The sequence below is a fragment of the Eublepharis macularius genome, chromosome 2 (genome assembly GCF_028583425.1).
Source record: "Eublepharis macularius isolate TG4126 chromosome 2, MPM_Emac_v1.0, whole genome shotgun sequence".
NCBI classification, from domain to species: domain Eukaryota; kingdom Metazoa; phylum Chordata; class Lepidosauria; order Squamata; family Eublepharidae; genus Eublepharis; species Eublepharis macularius.
Window position 1 is genome coordinate 195,673,780 of NC_072791.1, and position 18,883 is coordinate 195,692,662.

Genomic DNA, 18,883 nt, shown 5'->3' on the forward strand with positions numbered 1-18,883 from the left:
TTTTTTTCTCCCATTCACAGATCACCACATTCTTTTGTAACTTAAATGAACCAGTAATAAAATCTGACTTAATTGAGCTCAAACATGCCAGCCCATTCATGAACCAGGAAGGACTTTAAAAGGATAGAATTACTGTAATCAACTTCAAGTCCAAGGAGAAAGGCAGACTATAAATAACACAAATAAATAAATATGTACCTGCACACACATACTGTAGAGATGTGAGTAGTTTATTTATTAGACAACATTATTGTTTTGATTTTTGTATCTTTATCACCAGAAGTGGTGCTTTTAAGTACAGCAATTAAAGAGTTATCTTCCCATAACAGATACTACAGTAAATGTAAATTTGGGCATATAAATCAATTTTAAATGGATGTTTTAGCATGTGTTTGCAAGTACATGTAGTAAGGTCTAGACCAATGGGTCCTTTATAGTGCAGTATAAAAGCCTGAATAGTTACAATATTAAAGCTTTCCCAAGATGCAGAGCATTCACAGCTGGGATTCCATTCTCTAGATCCACCATGCCTGTACTAGTTAAAACATCCTTACACTGTCATCAGTAGTTGCTTTATCTATTATCACCTCTGGGAGAAGCTGTCCTGTGGGCGACCGGAGTGAAGGTGGTCCTCCTACCAAGGAAACCACCCCATTACGATCCACGCTGCTTTGCATTTTTCCGTTAACTGGCCACGAAGGCCTCATGGACTGACTAATGATACTGCTGCGTGGCAGCACAAAAAAGGAACCATTACAGCTGCCGGTGTCTTCAATCGTGCTGTGCTCACTATCGGCATCGTTCTCTGATCCTCCTTCACTGACTCTGAAGTTGAAAAGGCTTGTTCTGCGTGTGCGGCTTGGGGAAAACACGCTCAGCGTTGACTAAGGAAATATATAAACAGGATGGTTAGATGAAAAGTTACAAGGGGATGCTTTTAAGTACCAGTGTACTGAAGAAGTTCTACAATAATTTTTCCAAAAAATAAAGTGTTTCTTGAATAACCAAAACATTACTGTTAAATCTTCATGGGAATTCCTAGAGAAAAACAAGGTTTTTAAGCCATATGTATAGATTGGTATCATTAGCTAAATTATGTGATAGATCCTGCGCCAAATCTCCACTGACAAAGATGATTTCCGCCAGGAGAGCGGAACTTCCTCACCTCTCCTCTCTCACTGCACCTCGAAATCCTTTTCCTGAGGACAGGGCCCCCAGGAACAGCATAGGGAGTGAAGAGTGGAAGGTCTACTACAGGAAGGGGGAAATCGGTAAAAATAAGTTCCCCATTCTGTCAGTGGAAATTTTCATTGATCTAGTTCAGAGGTCTCTCAACATTCTGCAATCTGCATCCTTCCATTTCATTCTGACAGTGGTCAACAAAAACATTTTTCTTTGCCATGTTAGTATTTCCTGAAATAAAACCATTCTGTTACGAAAATGAACATGAACTGATAATAGTTTTCCTTATTATTTAATTCAGTTCAATGACTCTATGACTGTCTGCTCGCTCTTTCATATGTTACCAGGACATTTTTTTTAAGATTGTATGTTAACAGGAATGCAGCTGGCGCCCCCCTTCTGTTCAATTTATATATCAATGATATGGTAGCCTATTTAAACAAGCCAGACTTCCATCTCCCGAAAGTTGGGAACAGGCATATTCCTGTGCTTCTGTATGCTGATGACGCAGTCACACTCTCCAGGACTCCTATAGGTCTGAGGAGAGCTTTGCGCTCACTTATGCATTATTGCCGGGATAACACTCTAGAGCTCAACTGTGCTAAAACAAAGATAATGGTCTTTGCCCAGAGACCCAGAACTTATTCATGGAACCTGAACTCAGTCCGCATAGAGCAAGTACGATGCTTTAAGTATCTGGGTGTGGTCTTCCAAGCAACTGGGTCGTGCAATGCACATATTGCCCATGTTGCCTTGAGTGCTCAAAAGTCTGCCGGTGCGATTCAAAAATTCTTTTGGACCAAGAGAGGCAGATGCCTGACAGCTGCACTCAGGTTATTCTCTGCAAAACCATTAGCCCAATTAACGTATGGAGCCCCGCTTAGTATTAAATCCAACTGTACCCCGATGGAAATAACACAATCAAAATTTCTGAGAGGTATTTTTCAGGTCCCCCCTTGTACTACAAATGCTGCAGTCCGACTGGACTCAGGCCTGATAACAGTAGAGGCCAGATTATGGATTGCAGCAATTCTTCATTGGTTAAAGTTAACTTTCTTCCCTAAAGGACTTGTAAATTTAATGTTAACTGATCATTGTACACCATCTTGGGCCAGCAAGATAGATAGTAAACTAGCCTCCTATGGCTTATCACAGCAATTATTGCTCAGTATGGGTTATAATCAAGCCCAAAAGGCCATTAAGCAGAGAATAATAGAGGTCAAGAGACAACATGACTTGAATAGATTCAAGGTGTTACTGTTTGATCCTGACCCCATGGTTAGGCTAACCCCTATGCCTTATCTTTTCAACCTTGCCAATCACGAACACAGGAGAACCTTTACGTTAATGTGTTGGGATGCTCTCCCATCAGCTGTACTGGAATGCAGCTGGGGAGGAGTGGATGGGTAAGGGAGAGAAACAACAGGTGGAACAAGGGTTAAGCAACCTCCACCACAAATTTCAGCCCCTCTCTGCCATCTGGCCCTCAAAACAAGCAAGGTTAGGCGCCCCCTGTTACTAGGATATCATGCAGGTCCTAAATATTGATATATTTGATATATGACCCAATCAGATGATACGAATCCCTGAAATTTTTATATATAAATTATATATAAATTTTTAGGCAATACTGCAGTTAGGTAGTATTAGAATTTGGACTTAATGATTTTAGCTCCCCCCCCATCATTAATGCTAGACATTCTGGAAATACAATTCCCGGTATGCATTGGGGTGAAAGCAGAGGAATAAAGATGGGGTTAAACTGGATGGAGTTTGCACATCTCTAGCTACATTCTGCATTTGGGGTCCTCTCTGATAAACTAGGCTGTCTGGAGCACCAGATTTTCACTCGGAAGTCTCTCACCGACAGTACTTCTGGGAGTTATGTGCTCCTTTCTTGCTCTCTTTCCCCCTTCTTCCCTACACATAGGTTAAAATATCTGAACCAGAAGAAGCTGCATTTGTTTGGATGTGGGATCTCCCTGACTGCATCTTCCAGACCCGTCTGAACGATGAACGTGTTAAGTAGCCCACATAGCACCATGACATACCTGGTGTGGAGGAGAGTAGAAACGCTTTTCATAAGTGACTCCTCCCTTCTTTTTGATGCTACCATCTGATTCAGATTTGGGGATATTTTTGACATCAGCTTTATCGCTTAAAGACTGCTCTCTCCTTTTTTTCCTCCGGTTTCTTCTTTCTTTAGCACTTTTGGAGCTCAGCCGCGACAGTTCTGATGAAGTTTTGGAAAGTCTCCCACCCCCACCTTCACCAGTAAAGTCTCTGTACTCTGCTGCCGCCGCCACTATTGCCTGTCACATCAAGAAATTAAACACCATTTATGTAGTAAGTACATCCTACGTTCCATATTTGAAAGTTTATAAAATAAAAGGATCAATCAGATATGATTTACCAGGTTTTATACCCAAATTGGTCATACTGTATATTCTAGAATTGGAAACCAGTCTTCTAGAAAACTTGAGTGGTAGAGATCCAAATCAATATGAGAAATTTGATTGGTGATCTTTTCCATGAAAAATTGATGTTTATTACTACTCTGTTTCATTGCCTATAATCTACAAAAATTTTCTTTATATTGTTAATTGTTAATGTTTGTAATGTCATGTTTCACATTCCAAATAAAATTTAAAATAAAGTTTAAAAAAGAAAAAAAGCAATTAAACACCATGAATGCTTTGGAACAGTTAACTTCCCACATGTTCAGTGTAACAGAACAACAGTGCAATCCTAAACAGAGTTACTCTAATCTAAGCCCATTGATTTCAATGGGCTTTTACTGGAGTAACTCTGTTTAGGATTGCGCCGTAAGTTATCCTCTTGGCTTCAAACTAACAAACAAGCACAAACATCTGTATGAGTTTGTGTACTGAAGTCTTAAAAATAATTTTCATCTACAGAAGGATCTATCCTAAACAATATAATATATTTTTCACAATAAATATATATAGTCCAAGAATGATAATCTGCACACAAGCAAGCTACTCACTTTTGAGAAATTCTGCAAGTCCTCATCCAACATCTTTTGACTCTTTCCTTAAACGGTTATGAGAATTCTTACCCAACTATACAAAATCTATGCACATTAACACTAAAGCAGATTAAGATGATTTTTATTGGTTTCCAACCAAATCACCTTTTTGAAGGGGAAACCCCCCCCAAGGTGCCACAGAAGAGCTTTGAGGAATACTCAAGTTTACAATATTTCTCATCCATTTGATGTTGATATATGGAAGTATGTTTACTAATGAGAAGCTCATACAAAAGTAAAGAAGCCAAGCTTTTGTTCAACTTTGGTTTGGCAACTCTAATAAAGGTGACTTTACACCGCACACTGCACAGAAAACCTGCACAACCCCCACTGATATGAACATTCATTGAACAGTTGCTATGTATTGATAAGATTCATCTACTCATGCATTCTTGAAAAATTTGGTCTTCTTGAATAAAGTACATATTTTATATATTTTCTATTTCTAATTCTATTTTTAAGAGAGAAATTGTTCTCTTTTAAAGTACCCCACTACCTTCACAGCTGATCAGCTGCATCTCAGAGCAGCTTGAGGGGTGAGCTAGGATCACCCGAGTAAAGAGTAATACAATGGGTAAGTGGCTGGACTCTGAATCCGCACTCTGCTAGTTCGACTCCCACAACTGCCATGAACTTAGCAGGTAGCCTTGGGTAAGCCACTCCTTTCAGCCCCAGCACCCCAACTGTATTGTGGGGATAATAATAACATTGACTTTGCCACTCTGAGTGTGGTACTAATCTGTTCAGAAGGGCGGTATATAAGCACATTGTTGTTGTTATTACTACTATTATTGCTATTCTCCAAGAAGCCAGAAATGGCCAGGAGATACAAGCAACTCGCTGTGGTACCATTAAAAAGGGGGAGACAAAGACCACTACAGAGTCCACAGCTGCCTTCAACAAGCTGCGATGGAGAGGACAGCCAATAGAAGAAGGATCCAAGGGATTATGGCAATCCTTGGCCACCCTTAGTTCTAAGGCCACTATCAAACCCAGTAGGGACAGGTGCCTGGAAGTCCAGCCAGTGGAAGGGGGGCTGTGGCAGCCCTCCCGTACCCAGACCGGGCTACATATTTATACAAGCTACTGTTATATTTGTGGAAAGAGCTGGGCAGCTTTCTAGTACCTGAGCTTCCTCTTGCTGTCTTTTCAGTTGTTCCAGCATCTGCTGATATTCAGCCTCTTTCAGCTTTGCTTCTTCCATGGTGGCTTGATTCTGTTCCTCGTAGGCCATGGCGACAACAGCCAGGATCAGGTTGATCAGATAGAAAGAGCCCAGGAAGATCACCAGAACAAAAAAGATCATGTATGCTTTGCCAGCAGCACGCAAGGTCTAGGGAAACCATAGGAAATTATTTTAAGTAATCAGGCCAATAAAACTCAGGAATGTCAGTGATATGAATATTTGCAATATATTTTGCAGTCATAATTTTAGTCTCAATGAAAACCAACAAACACACGCAAGAAGGCAAAAGGGCTACAATCTGAGTTAAATATTCTGTTTCATTAATACTATTTTATAAACATGTGGGGCAAAGGTAAATTTAAGATGCTGTTTTTTATATCCTATGCCAGCGTACATCAAGAAATTGTACTACATAAATAATACTACTGATATGAAATACTTTTGAAATACAGCTATAAATAAGTATGTGATCCAGTCCACAACATGTATCGGGCAAAGAAGTTATATTATTCTCTTTTAATTTCTCCAAATGTAGAGATCAACTAGTTGTTATATATAACACCAACAATGTACATATTCTTTTAAAAAAAAAACAATTTAAATCCAAAATGCTTTTTGTAAAGATCTTAAGTCACAGGAGAGAAAGAAAAAGAAAAAAAATCAGATAAATTCCCCTCATTTCCCTCCTCTGAGGACTCTCCACCATGCCTGACAGAAAAATTCAGAATGTTGGGGGAGAACATTCTTTTCTGTTGGGGAGAACATTTTCCCCTTTTGGGATGAGCGAAATGCTTTTTAAGGCAAGGTTTTACTCAAAATGTGTGTGGCAGGAAGACTCCTGAAAGGCGAACAACGAGAAGGGATCAGCTGGGAAACCTCTGCAACCCCAGACAAAAAAGTCACTGGTGAGAAGAGTGCCTATATCAGCAAAAGAACCTATACCCAGGCTCTGGAGCCTGTGGAAGCTAACAGGCAGCCAGAAAATCAGTTAGACCAAGGCTGGCAAGGCTCCTCACGTGTGAGGATGGGATGAGAAGTCCCTCCCTCTGGGAGGATTGGGCGAGGTTACCACAGGAGAGGGCAATCTCAGACCGGAGTGAGGGGCTCGCAAATAAAAGAGGTGTGCAGTGAGGCAGAAAGAGGGAACACAGAGAAAGCTGGGCTGGTTATTATGTTTTAGTGGGAAGATGCTCTCTCTGTAAACTGAATTGGCCTGTGAATTAAACAGCACTGCAGCTACACCTGGGTGCCTCTGTCTGGTTAATAAAAAAAGGTGAGAGCAAGGTCAAACATCCACCCCACCCCAGCATTTTACAGCCTTAATTGCTCACAATGTGTTTTATGAAAACTTTCGATAGGATAATCTACAGTGGTTGATTCCGCACACGTTGGATAATGAACTTTCAATGCACTTTATCAATCATTTGAGGTGGATTTTTTGTTCCGCACACAAAAAAATCCACTCCAAATGATCTATAAAGAGGACTGGAAGTGCATTATCCACCGTGTTCGAAATCACTCAGTGTTAGATAATGATAATTCCTATGTATACTGTAGAGACACATACAACATATTTTCAATGATATGTTTTTTGTTTGACTGTGAATAATCCTGGCAGCAATTAACATGCTATAAAATGTTTAATGATAATACATTCCTTAAAAGTTCAGTGTTTTCAATGTTATAAAGTTTAATTTGATATCCACATACGTTGATAATCCTTACCTATTGTCACTGTACCTTACCTATTGTCACTGTTCCTGTCCAAATAAGATACTTTCTTTTGTTTTCTACATAATTTGTTTTCTACCTTTAAATTTTACTTTTTTTCCATTTTGCAGCTACCCAAAATTAAGAGGATTAAGGTAGGATAGGGCAGTGGTCTGCAACCAGTGGTACATAAGCATAGTGGTTAAGTGGTTAGGTTGCCAATCCAGCACTCTGCTGGCTTGAATCCCACTACTGCCATGAGCTTAGCAGGTAAGCCACTCCTCTCACCCTCAGCTTCCCAGCTGTATTATTATACCACTAGTGGTACAAAGAAGTAGTCTAGGTGGAATGTAGGATTTTCATAACTACTAAGATTCTTTCTCTCTCAGCCTCCCATATCCACCTGAAAGTTTTGACATTCCATCTCCTGCCAACCCCACCTGCCATGGATTATCCAGCTGTGACCCCCCCTCCCAGCATGCTACTAGACCTTTCGGCATGCTATAGAATGCCTGTAAAGATATATGCCCTCCTCAGAAAAAAAGTGGGTTTTTTGTTTCTGTCATGATGAGACCAGGTTCTTTTGACAGAGTGACTGGTGGCAAATAAAAGATAAAAGGTTTAGAATCATTACATTAGGGTGCAACAGCCTGCTGCATGCTCCCAAATACTGGGTATGTTTGTAGTTCAGCTTGAAGAAAACTAAGGTGTCTATAATTTTAAATTCCATAAATATGGCTATTAATATACTTTGTTAAGCTATACATCATGCATTTTACGATGTTGAAACAGCAACAGATGTACTGGTATGATAGGAAAGTAAGCACTGCATATATTTCAATTTTACCCTGAATTTGTTTTTTTCTGAAAATAACAGGGTGTTTTTCCTCTGTGGCTGCAAAATTAAACAAAATTTTACCTCTTTGCTTTTTTTAGGTAGAATCTTTGGCACAGATCCTACAAATCACAAGGATGAGGTACTTGCAGAAGTAGATCTTCCCCCCCTTCCCCTTCCCACAGTCGCTCTCTGTAAGTCCTGAAAAGGCATCTCTAATGGCTGGAGGACCCTTGTGCATGGGGTCAGGGTAGACAGGGAGGACCTCTGTGTATGGGGCCCCATGGAGGACCCCTGTGCATGGGGCCAGGGTAGACCGGGAGCAGCAGTAAGAAGCAGACTCAAGACTCTAGTGACAGAAAAGGTGGGAGACTGATTTCACCTGATTCCCTATCCTCATGGACGAACCTCCATGGCTGCTTTTGCAGAGATGTCTCCTGCCCCTGGCAATATTTTTTAGGGATTTTAGGTATCTGCAGGAAGGGGGAAATGGGGAAGACCCACTTTCAAGAGCACCTTGTGCTTATAATTTGTAGAATTCATCCTAAATCCTCCAAATACTTATTTAATTATGACATTTCTATCCCCCTAGAATCCCGTTTTGTAACATTAGTAATATTAGACACAATTACAGCATCAGTAGAGTTTTATTTCGGTACTTTCTCACCAGCTGATAAAGGTTTTCCCAGTAGTCTTGAGTCATCAGCCGAAAAAGTGTCAAAAGGGCCCAGGGGAAAGAATCAAAGCTTGTATAGCCATAATCGGGGTTTCTACCAGTTTCTATACACATGTATCCTTCAGGACATTTGCTATAAAATAAAACAATGAAACATTAATGCTAAATTGGATTGCAAGATATCAAAGCACTGCTATATCTAATTATGAAGGGTTGGCCCCATGCGGACAGCAAAATCTGCGCATCATGGCCAGCCATGACTATGGTTGATGGTTCTGAAAACCCAGGGGAACTTGTAAGTTCCAACATTAATGGTGGTTTCCCTTGCTCATAATGTTTTGTAAGTTGCTTACCCAGCATCCGAACTATTACCACAAAGCAAGGGATCCTTTCCATCTGGCAAAACGTAATACAGTTCTGTTAAGTAAAACAAGAAGCATTCTTATTATGTTATTCAAGCCACGAATGCTTTATTATAAACTCCACTAGCTGCAAAAGACATCTGCTCAATAGTGGTCACAAAGCAAAGTCCCTTGAGTGCATGTAAGGGTCTGCACACAGCCATGCAATAGGCATTTATCCAATTTTATCTTAATAGACCCCTTAACACCATATTGCTTTGTTTCATTGATTTTAGAAAAGCAACAGTTTCTCTTGGAAGCTGCTGTTATATGGAGAAAAAGAGATAATAGGTTTGTGCTGTAACAAGGAGCTCAGAGAGATCCTTTGGTAAATATACTACTGGGTACTGTCTGATGATGTAGATATGCTCCTACTGGGTAGTTTCTGCGTCATTTAATATGTCATGTCAAATTACTTTTGTTTTGGCAATATTTCATTTTTATTCAGAATTGCTTGACTTGTTTTAAAATTTCTGCAATTCATAGCCTATTGTATTGTTGATTGAATGTCCCAGCCATTAATCGTACTGATTTACACTGTGTAAATCAGATTACACTATCAACAATCCCCTCTCCCAATCCATTTAGATTATCATCACAGGGGACAGGGACAACGTGTCCTGGAGAAAAGTACTTGCCAGTTTCATCAAGCAAACATGGAAGCATCCATAGAAGTTTTGAAACAGGTTGACTATATAAGGGTGTTTTTTTTCTTCATTTAAGCAAGAGAGGGACCAATTTTCTGGTTTGAGGGCCACATATGTGTTTTGGGGGGGGGGTCTCCAAGCTAGATATGTGTTGCTATTGTTTTTCAGCACTGTGCTCAACTTTTTAAAGATTACTTTGGCAGACTGGTAGTGCCACTGGGTATCCAGGGGCTGCTCTCTAAAGTCAGTGCAGACCCAGATATGGCAAGGCTCCAACTTTCCTGCTATTAATGACTCTTAATGGCACCCGAGTTGAATCCTGGCAGCTTCTGCATGCAAAGCACATGCTGTGCCACAAATCCATGGCACCCCCGCTCACACATTAAGTACCCTGAACAATATTGTGCAGCATTTTAATCAAGTGGTTGTAAATAGAGATGGGCACGATCCAAAAAAATTTAACAATCCAGTGGATTGTGGGTTGGCGCCAACGATGATTCCGAATTAACGACCCGCGCCGATCATCTCCCGTTCCCGAGCTGTGCATCGTGGATCATGGAGGCCAAAGCGGGGCACACTGGTATTATGTGGGAAGGTGGGTGATGACGGCGGCCGCCGGGCCTGGAGGGCACAGGGAGGCGGCTCATCACCACCTCCCCTCAGGTCCCATTCAGCAACACAGGAGGTCTTTGTTTGGCCATCAGAGCTGCCTATCAGGGTTTGCAGGGATGAAATTAGAGTGCCCATGGCTACAGAACACCCCCTTCCCCCTCCCTCCCCTGGGTGTCTTCTCCCAACTGGTGCCTGCTTTGCTGCTCTGTGGTTGGAAGGAATCCCTGCTGATCAAGGAAACCTGGGCTTCCATTCGGGTTTCCAGGGCGACAGAAGGAGGGCAAACAGAGCTCAGGCATTCCCCTGGCTTAGTTGCCAGGGGAATAGATTGCTGGCGCCTGAGTGTCTGGATCCCCAATCCGAGCCCGATTGCCCTGATCCAGGCCTCTCCCGATTGCCGGATCGTTGGCCTTGGCCGATCACAATCCGCTGGGTCACAATTGCGCGATCACCATTATCGTGGGTTTTTTTCGATCGTAATGCGGATTGTGCCCATCTCTAGTTGTAAAAATCAGCTAAAAGCAGAACAGTTGACTGAATTTAAATAACTGGCTTCAATTGTCACTTTCATGGCTACTTCAGATCTCATAGTTGAATTATGTCAGCAAATACAACAGCCAGCTCTATCAGGTAGGCCATGTTGAAACATTCAACTAACTATAACTGTTCATTATGACTTGCATCCCAAACTATGGAATGAATTCATGGCAAAGAACTAGAACTGTATCTAGGTCAGTTCTATTCGGTAACATTACTGAATAATGTTACAAAAGAACAGGGAGAGCTCTTCTGGTACATGATGATATGCAGCAAAATGGAAAACAGATTCTTGCCCTGATGTGCCTGACTAGATAGATAAGCTGTATGAATATGCATCAATGGCTAAATTAACTTCCTATGTGCACAACAGACCAATATCGGAATTCCAGAAAAAATGGAAATATTTCTTTGATTACTTAGGTTGAAACTAAGATAAATTAAGGTAATCATAATATAGAGACAAAATATGGAAGAGATGACTGATCAAAAATTGCTGATATTAAAGTCTGGATATAAGCAATCAAGGGGAAGAGAACTATTATATAATCTTGTTGTGCTGTTATATATTTTGAATATATTTTTTCCTGTTGTAGCTCAAATGTAACATAAATGTAGTGCTTTGCATTTTATATGTTTCTATGCACTTTTTACTATCATTTCTATCTTTTCTTTTTAAATAAAACTTTTATTATTTAAAAAAACCACAACTGTATCTCGGTATCACACTAGATCACACTAACTCTTAGACGACACCTCACCTTCTTGTTTAATGTACACAGTCCAAATATACTCAGTCCAGTTGTCTTGTGATACATTCACCAGGGAAGAATTCAGTGGAGGCCACACCACACATTTATGCCTCAAGTTGCCCATGAAAAGCTGCAGCCCTATGAGTGCAAATACACTCAGACAAAACACGGTCAGGATCATTACATCCGAGAGCTTCTTCACAGACTGAATGAGGGCTCCCACAATGGTTTTTAAGCCTAGAAAGGGAAATAGTAATGTTTTAATCACCATTTATCTGTTTGACTTCAGTTTTAAATGTCAAATAATTTAAGATGGTGGTACAGCTGATGCAACTGAAGATTTCATGCAGGCAGTTCCTTTTTTTAAAAAAACTAATCTTTTTAATAAATTTTAACATGGTAAGTGGCAGTCTGTTCCAAAACAGAAGCTATAAACGAGAAAAAAAGCATACACAGTAAACTATTTATACAAGCTTGTGACTTGGTTATCCATGAACTACAAAGATCTCATGTAAAGAAAGAAATGCACCTATTGTACATTTTTTCACACATGATTTAAAGCAGTATGTCCTTTCAAACCAGAAAAAGATTTGATGAGGAAAGTTACTTTGAGGAAATTCTTCATGCAATGCACATGCTATCCTTTATTGGCTTATTTCTACGACTAGCGATTCAGCTTTCAAAACACTGAAATTTTCAATCCCGTCATTTCAATATATTTTTCTTATCGTGAGAACTACAACTCAAATTTCTTATTGATGTGGGAGAGAAAATTTGACATAGCACTATGCAAACTACAAGACCTTTACACATGACCTCATGCAATTTGTTAAACACAAAGGCTGATTCTCTTTTTTTAAACAATGCAAGAGAGGAATAAAGGAATCATTTTGCCAGCAACTAAAAGTACAGATTCCTTAAATAAGCAAGCAAATGGTTAGCAACAAAGCTTGGAAGCAGCAGCTTTGGTAAGGACAAGAAGTCAGCCTCCGTGTTTAACCTAGCTCTCACCTGGAATGACTGATATTGTTTTCAATGCCCGGAGAACTCTGAATGTTCTCAACGCTGAGACATTGCCCAGGTCCACAAATTCTGTCAGATATCTGTAATAGGGGAGTTACACACACAAACAAAAATTGACAACACACACGAAATAAAGAGACAACGTGCACAAGGGACCTAACACCTTATGCCACTTACTTCTTACCTGGGATTACAGAAATAGTTTTCAAAGCTCTCAGTACTCTGAAAGTTCGAAGAGCTGAAACATTGCCTAGGTTTACAAATTCTGTTATATACCTGCAGAATTAAATCAGAGTTATTCAGAAGTTTGGCATATTTTACACTACTTACCTGAATGTTTAATAAATCGCTTTTTTTTGGCAATTAAAAAGTAATTGTGCTTTGCCTCATTGTGTTTTACAGCTCTCCTACCTTATTAAAAGAGGATGTATTTAGGATAGCTGATAATTATTACACTGGAAACGTACCCTGAACTTCAACATCATCGGGCATCATTTTTCAAAATTTGAAACCAGAATAACATAAAGTATAATTTTAAACAAAAAACGAAAGCTTGTTCAGGCTGCACAAAACATATAATGGGGTAATATTTGCTTATCCCTGCTTTAAGGATAATTCATGTTCCTTAATTGGACATGTAGAATTTGACATATGAATTGCTCATATAGAATAGAGTGTATAACATATACTCACTTTTAATTTCAATTAACTTAGTCTAATTATTGCTTTATATTTTCTATCATTAGTAGACAGCTGTTCAAATATGAACCTCACCTAAAGCTGTGAATTACGCAGGTGCAAAGTTAACATATCCATGGCTTTTTAAAAAATACCACTTAGATTATCCATTTCAAAATATTGCTGAATACTTACGCAAATGAAATGACAGTGAAATCGAGCCAATTCCAAGGGTCTCTAAGGAACGTAAAAGCATCTATACAAAAACCTCTTGCAAATATTTTTACGAGGGACTCAAATGTGTAAATTCCAGTGAAAGTATATCTGGAAAAGTGAGGAGAAAAACCTAAGTAAATTTTTCATTTCATAGAGCACAGCGTTAATTATAAATTGTTGTATATTTCTGAAGAGACACTCATTTATTTTTTGACAATGTTAAAGAGAAACCTCACAAAACTCTATTACAAGACTCTAATCTTTTTAAAAAACTTTTTGTATTCTGTGTTATGGTTACTGAACACATTACTCACAAAGGTGCTGGGATGTTGTGTACAAGTTCTAAAACAAGTCTAATTACTGTCAACTTAAAAGCTCTGCAGATCTTCAGATACTTCTCATTAAATTTTGGAGGTTAGTGACTGGGAAGGGGCCGTTGTGAGTTGCAAAGCAGATTTACAATGTATAATTTATTTTTAGACAATCTCTGGACCATTCCATAGTACCTCCAGTTAAAGAGTTGGCTCCAGAATAGACATTTCTGCGGACCCAAGGATTTCCACCCACGGAACATGATTTTTCAGCCTTCTCCTTCATGCAGCAGCCCCAATCTCCTGAAATCCTGTTCTTGGAAGAGAGAGGATCCCCTAGGAATAAGATTTCAGGGGGCATTTTCAGCTGCTGTGGAAGGGAGAAAATTGTTCTTCATGAGGGGAAATCCTGGCACTTATAGGAACATTAGTCCCCAATCCAAAAGACCTTCTGTAGCAAGTGCTGAGAGACTGTCCTTCATCCAGTATCTTGGAAAGCTGTATTCAGCTAAAGCAAACAGTGCTTAACAATGGAGTTCCATATTAGCTATTTTAGAAAGCCATATGCAACTGTTGATAAGTGCTGCTCCATGTGAATGGAGACATGGGGACGGGGGGGGGGCATCCTTGCACTCCCTCCTCTTCTTTTGATCTACTTAGAGACTTACTGTTGCATTCATGGCAAACTTTGTTCTTATACTATTCTACTGGAAGCTGCAAATGGTGGTTTCCACTTTCCTTGGAAATCAAGATTCCAAACTCTTATTTTACCTAGTCTGGAAACTTGTTTTGCAAAACACACACACACACACAAGCCATCATTTGAAACTGAAATACGCTAATTATCTAACCATGCATGGCGGGGGGGGGGGGGTGGCATGTGAAGCCAAAGTTCCTCAACTATGTTCAGATGGTGTCAGGAAGAATTCAGCACCAACATCCCAAGAATTTAGTAAAGAGAGAATTATTCCTTCTTTGTAGCTGAGTAAGAATGAGAAACAATGTAGAATAACGCACGATAAAGTAATAAGTGATAAAAGGAGACTGAAACAAGGAGAGCTGGCCGTACAAAAGACCAAAGCTGTCTGTATTGTTGTTATTCTTTTAATATGCTGCTCTTTCAATATATGGATAGTAAAAATCTTTTAATCAGAATCCCCCTCCCTCCATCTCTTTTGCTGACTGTCTTATCTCTCCTGTTCTCCACAAAAAGGTTCCGCAGGGCTTCATTTCTGGCCACTTCCTTTTATTTGTTCCTTTCCTCTCTTTCATTCTCATGGGTTCTGCTATTGCCTCTACACGGATGATTCCTCCAGCTGCTTTTCAACCGAAGAAGTCCACGAAATAACAGCACTGTATGCATAGCTGATAAAATAATACCCACAAGACAATTTCAGGACCTGTTCAAAAGCTGATAATGCGGCAGGCGACCCCTAGGCCATATGCTCAGCAGTGACCCACCAGACAAATCTGCTCAGCATGCAGGGCCAGTTCTCTACCCAAGGGAGTGAGGCAAGCCCCTGAAGTGCTTGCAGTTATACTGGGGCCCAGCTTGCTCCCAGTGTTCCTGCTTAAGGACCACGTTTTGTTGTGTGATGTGGTGTAGAGCCAGTGTGGCGCAGTGATGGACTAGGACCAGGGAGACCCAGGTTCAATTCCCTGCTTTGCCACGGAAGCGTGCTGGGTGACCCTGGGCCAGTCATATGCTTTCATCCTAACCAGGGGTCATTTTGTAGAAAAAGAGCTGCAGGAACTCATTGGCATAACTCATTAGCATATGCCATGCCCCCTGACATCACTGGAAGTGTGTCATTAGCATAACTGATTTGCATATGCCACACACCCCTGACCTCACCTATCCTGGCTGTTTTGGAACCAATCCTGGCCATTCAGGGCTGAAATTGGGCCCAAAATGGCAGAAAGGGGCTGAAAATGGCTGAAAAGGGGCCCAAAATGGTCAAAATTGGGCCACTGCTGAGTGGGAGAGTGATCCACCACCCATAGAAGGCCCAATCCTGGCCATTTTGGGACCAATCCTGGCTGTTTTAGGTCCAATCCTGGCCATTTTGGGCCCAATCCGGGCCAAAATTCAGGTGGGCGGGGCCACCTGATGTGACCTCTTTGGAGAACTACCAGAACTGCGTTCCTGCGTGCTCCCCCTCAAAATGAGCCCTGATCCTAACCTACCTCACAGGGTTATTGTGAGTGGAAAAATGAAGGGGAGGAGAATGATGTAAGCTGCTTTGTTTCCCCACTGGGGAGAAATACAGGGTTTAACTGAAATAAAATAAATAAATAAACCTTTGGGTTGCCAGCACACCAACTTCTTCACTAATACATGTTGCAGGGGCTTTTGGCCCATCCTTGGTCTAATTCATTCAAACCCATGCACCACTGGGAAAAGCAGAAACAATGCTGTTTTGTCAACTTACTCGACATACTTTGTCCAATTGCGAGGTTCACTCATGGTCATGACGGCACAGTTTGCCAGAATAGTGCACATAATAAACATGCTAAATAATGTTGGATTAAGTCAAGGAATGAGGAAGGACCTATTGTGAACAAGCCATACCACCAAAACATAATGCAAGTCTTTAAGATACAGGTGTGTGCGGCTGTGAATGCTATCCGTGTCACAGGCAGTGATCATTTTATCTATTTATTTATTAAAACAATCTACAGGCCACTCCCAGACCCACTTATAAAATCCAAGTTGAAAAAGTCATAATAAAATATGAATTTTGTACATAAAGTATTGTATATGGCGCTGTTATTAAATTGGCTCGCTATAGTTTCCTGAAGACACATTTTAAACAAACGTTTTGAAAAAAGGATATGAGTGCACCAAAATCTTAATAGAAATTCTTCTAAGAATGCTGAAAGGACTTAGCATGTACAAGGCAGGTGTGGCACTGAATCTGAAGATGGTCTTCCCTTTGTTCAATACTATAAAAGTCTGAAAAACAGAGAACAAAACATGAAAAACTGGATTATACTACTCAATCGCATCTGAAAAGAAATTTGTTGTGACATTTGATTCACCTTGAGTCTATGAATTCCAACTTGGATCTGGAGCTTCCTGTATGAATGGAACGAACTTCTGCAACAGGACGGGGGATTCTCCAATTTCCACTGATTTGACCAAGCTACAGCCCCACCCCATTGCATGCTGATTCAAAGGAGCTCTTAAGAATAGCTTTTAGAGAGATGCAAGGGGCTACAGCGGAAAGGGTGGGAGGGAAAGTGCCACAATGGGAGCAGAACTCCACTCCCACTTCTTGGAATACAACAAGCCCTTCATTGGCTCAGTACCAGAATGTTCACAAAGAACATCATCAACAAAAGTGCTTATCTTGTTACTGCTTCTTGTGACGCTTGAAGCTTAAATATGCTACTCAAGTATTTCATACAGCAAGTGATACATTACTTTAAAAGTAACAAGTGTTTAATAAGAACATATGAGGACCCAAAACACATATTTGTGCCACAACAGCGTGGTGGTTAGAAAGTCAGAGTAAAATCTGGGAGACTCAGGTTCTGCTATGGAAGATCACAGGGTGACCCTGGGCCACAGTCACTGTCTTCCAGTCTAACCTATTTCACAGGAGGATAAAATTGAGGAAGGGAAGAATGGCGCTGTAAGCCACTTTGGGTATAAATAGCTAAATAAATAAATATCTAAATAAATGTGTTTGTCTGATTCAGTGGCTATCATGCTACACAGGCACAGAAATCTTTCAATGCAAAAATCAGAAGGTGCCGTTGAGCTTCTTCCATCTTGGGGAATGCTTACTTTTTTGTTTGCATAGTAAGGGTCCAGGTCCTCCAATGGCTGAGACACCATTCCTGGAGGGATGTCTCCATAAATGAAGGGCAGCTTCTTCCCTGCCTCCAAGTCAGCGTTTGGCTTTGGTTTGTTTTCGTCACTTTCATCATCCTTCTGGTCTTGCAGTGTTGTATTGGCCCTTTCTTCTGCAATCCGCTGCTCAATGGCTGCGAGGGATTCCCGAGTGAAACGGAAGAAGCATTCGGGTCCGGGTGGTGCCAGCAGTGCTTGTGCCATCTTTTCATTCTGCAAATTTTAGTTATGGTTACCTCTTATGGAAGAATGACCTATGAGAAGGAGGGGGGGAACCTTAATTGGTAGTTTGTTTTTTAAAACAGGGAAATAATAGCAACAAGTAAACAAACAGACAAACATACCCAGAACCAGCGGTGGTTAGAAAGTTGGGCTATAAAGAGGCCCCAGTTCAACCCTCTACCCGGCCATGTAGCTCTTGTGCCTGCCAAGAGCACAAGGCCTGTCACTTATTTCAGCCTAATCCAGCTAAGTGAATACAGACAAATATTCATGCAAATATTTCCTATAAACATAATACATAGAATCCTATGAAGCCACAGAAGCCTATAAACACAATACATAGAATCCTATGAAGCCAATGTTCAGAGACTTCTTTGAATAGCAGCCGTATACACTGTGTATTCATGTATATTTATTGTATTTATTGGATTATATTTGTTGTATTTATTGATTGATGGAATGACATGCATAGGTACACTGATGGCTTCGTAGGATTCTGTGTATTGTGTTTATAGGAAATATTGGCATGAAATCTTTTCAGGTGATTACAAAATGAGTTTATTTATCTGATGCACTTGGCGCTTTACACTGTATAAATAGCCTATAATTTTCTTATTGTTATTAATTCTTATTGAGATTATTGTTCCTTGCTTATTTACTATACTGCCAGTTGGTTGGGCAGACGCCCGGTTTTGTTTTGTTTCTAATCCAACTCACTGGCTTGCTATGAGAATAAAAAGACCCACATAAGGCATCCGGGCTCCTTGGAGGAAGGCTAGGCTAAGAGTATATGAAATACATAATTGCAACAAATACATCTGAGATTCCCCTCCTTGCCAGCAAATCAGACTTCAAGTTCACTGAAAGTTCCTAGGATTCCCACCTGCAATGTCTGACTGCACGCCCTTTCAGAGGAACATCAAGTGTAGCTTTTTGGCAGGCACAAGAAGTTGAAGTAGAATGGGATGAGTGGAAAAGCCCTACTGC

General features: G+C 40.5%; 1 protein-coding gene across 8 annotated transcripts in view; it reads right to left on the minus strand.

Moving 5' to 3' along the window:
• Nucleotides 1-17,878, minus strand: part of LOC129323664 (sodium channel protein type 2 subunit alpha-like) — a 76,157-nt gene extending 58,279 nt beyond the window's left edge. The window contains exons 1-11 of one of the 8 annotated variants that reach the window (XM_054970223.1): nucleotides 17,609-17,878; nucleotides 16,653-16,771; nucleotides 16,248-16,337; nucleotides 13,484-13,612; nucleotides 12,599-12,690; nucleotides 11,597-11,824; nucleotides 8,992-9,055; nucleotides 8,630-8,771; nucleotides 5,358-5,564; nucleotides 3,234-3,494; nucleotides 752-884 (exon numbers count right to left, since the gene is read on the minus strand). In XM_054970223.1, the coding sequence (XP_054826198.1) occupies nucleotides 752-884; nucleotides 3,234-3,494; nucleotides 5,358-5,564; nucleotides 8,630-8,771; nucleotides 8,992-9,055; nucleotides 11,597-11,824; nucleotides 12,599-12,690; nucleotides 13,484-13,612; nucleotides 16,248-16,337; nucleotides 16,653-16,771; nucleotides 17,609-17,878 (1,735 nt within the window). Of the gene's footprint in view, nucleotides 1-554; nucleotides 885-3,233; nucleotides 3,495-5,357; nucleotides 5,565-8,629; nucleotides 8,772-8,991; nucleotides 9,056-11,578; nucleotides 11,825-12,598; nucleotides 12,691-12,794; nucleotides 12,887-13,483; nucleotides 13,613-16,247; nucleotides 16,338-16,652; nucleotides 16,772-17,608 lie in introns of all 8 variants that reach the window. The other 7 variants (XM_054970221.1, XM_054970219.1, XM_054970217.1 and 4 more) reach the window with 7 other exon arrangements.
• Nucleotides 17,879-18,883: the final 1,005 nt, after the last annotated feature.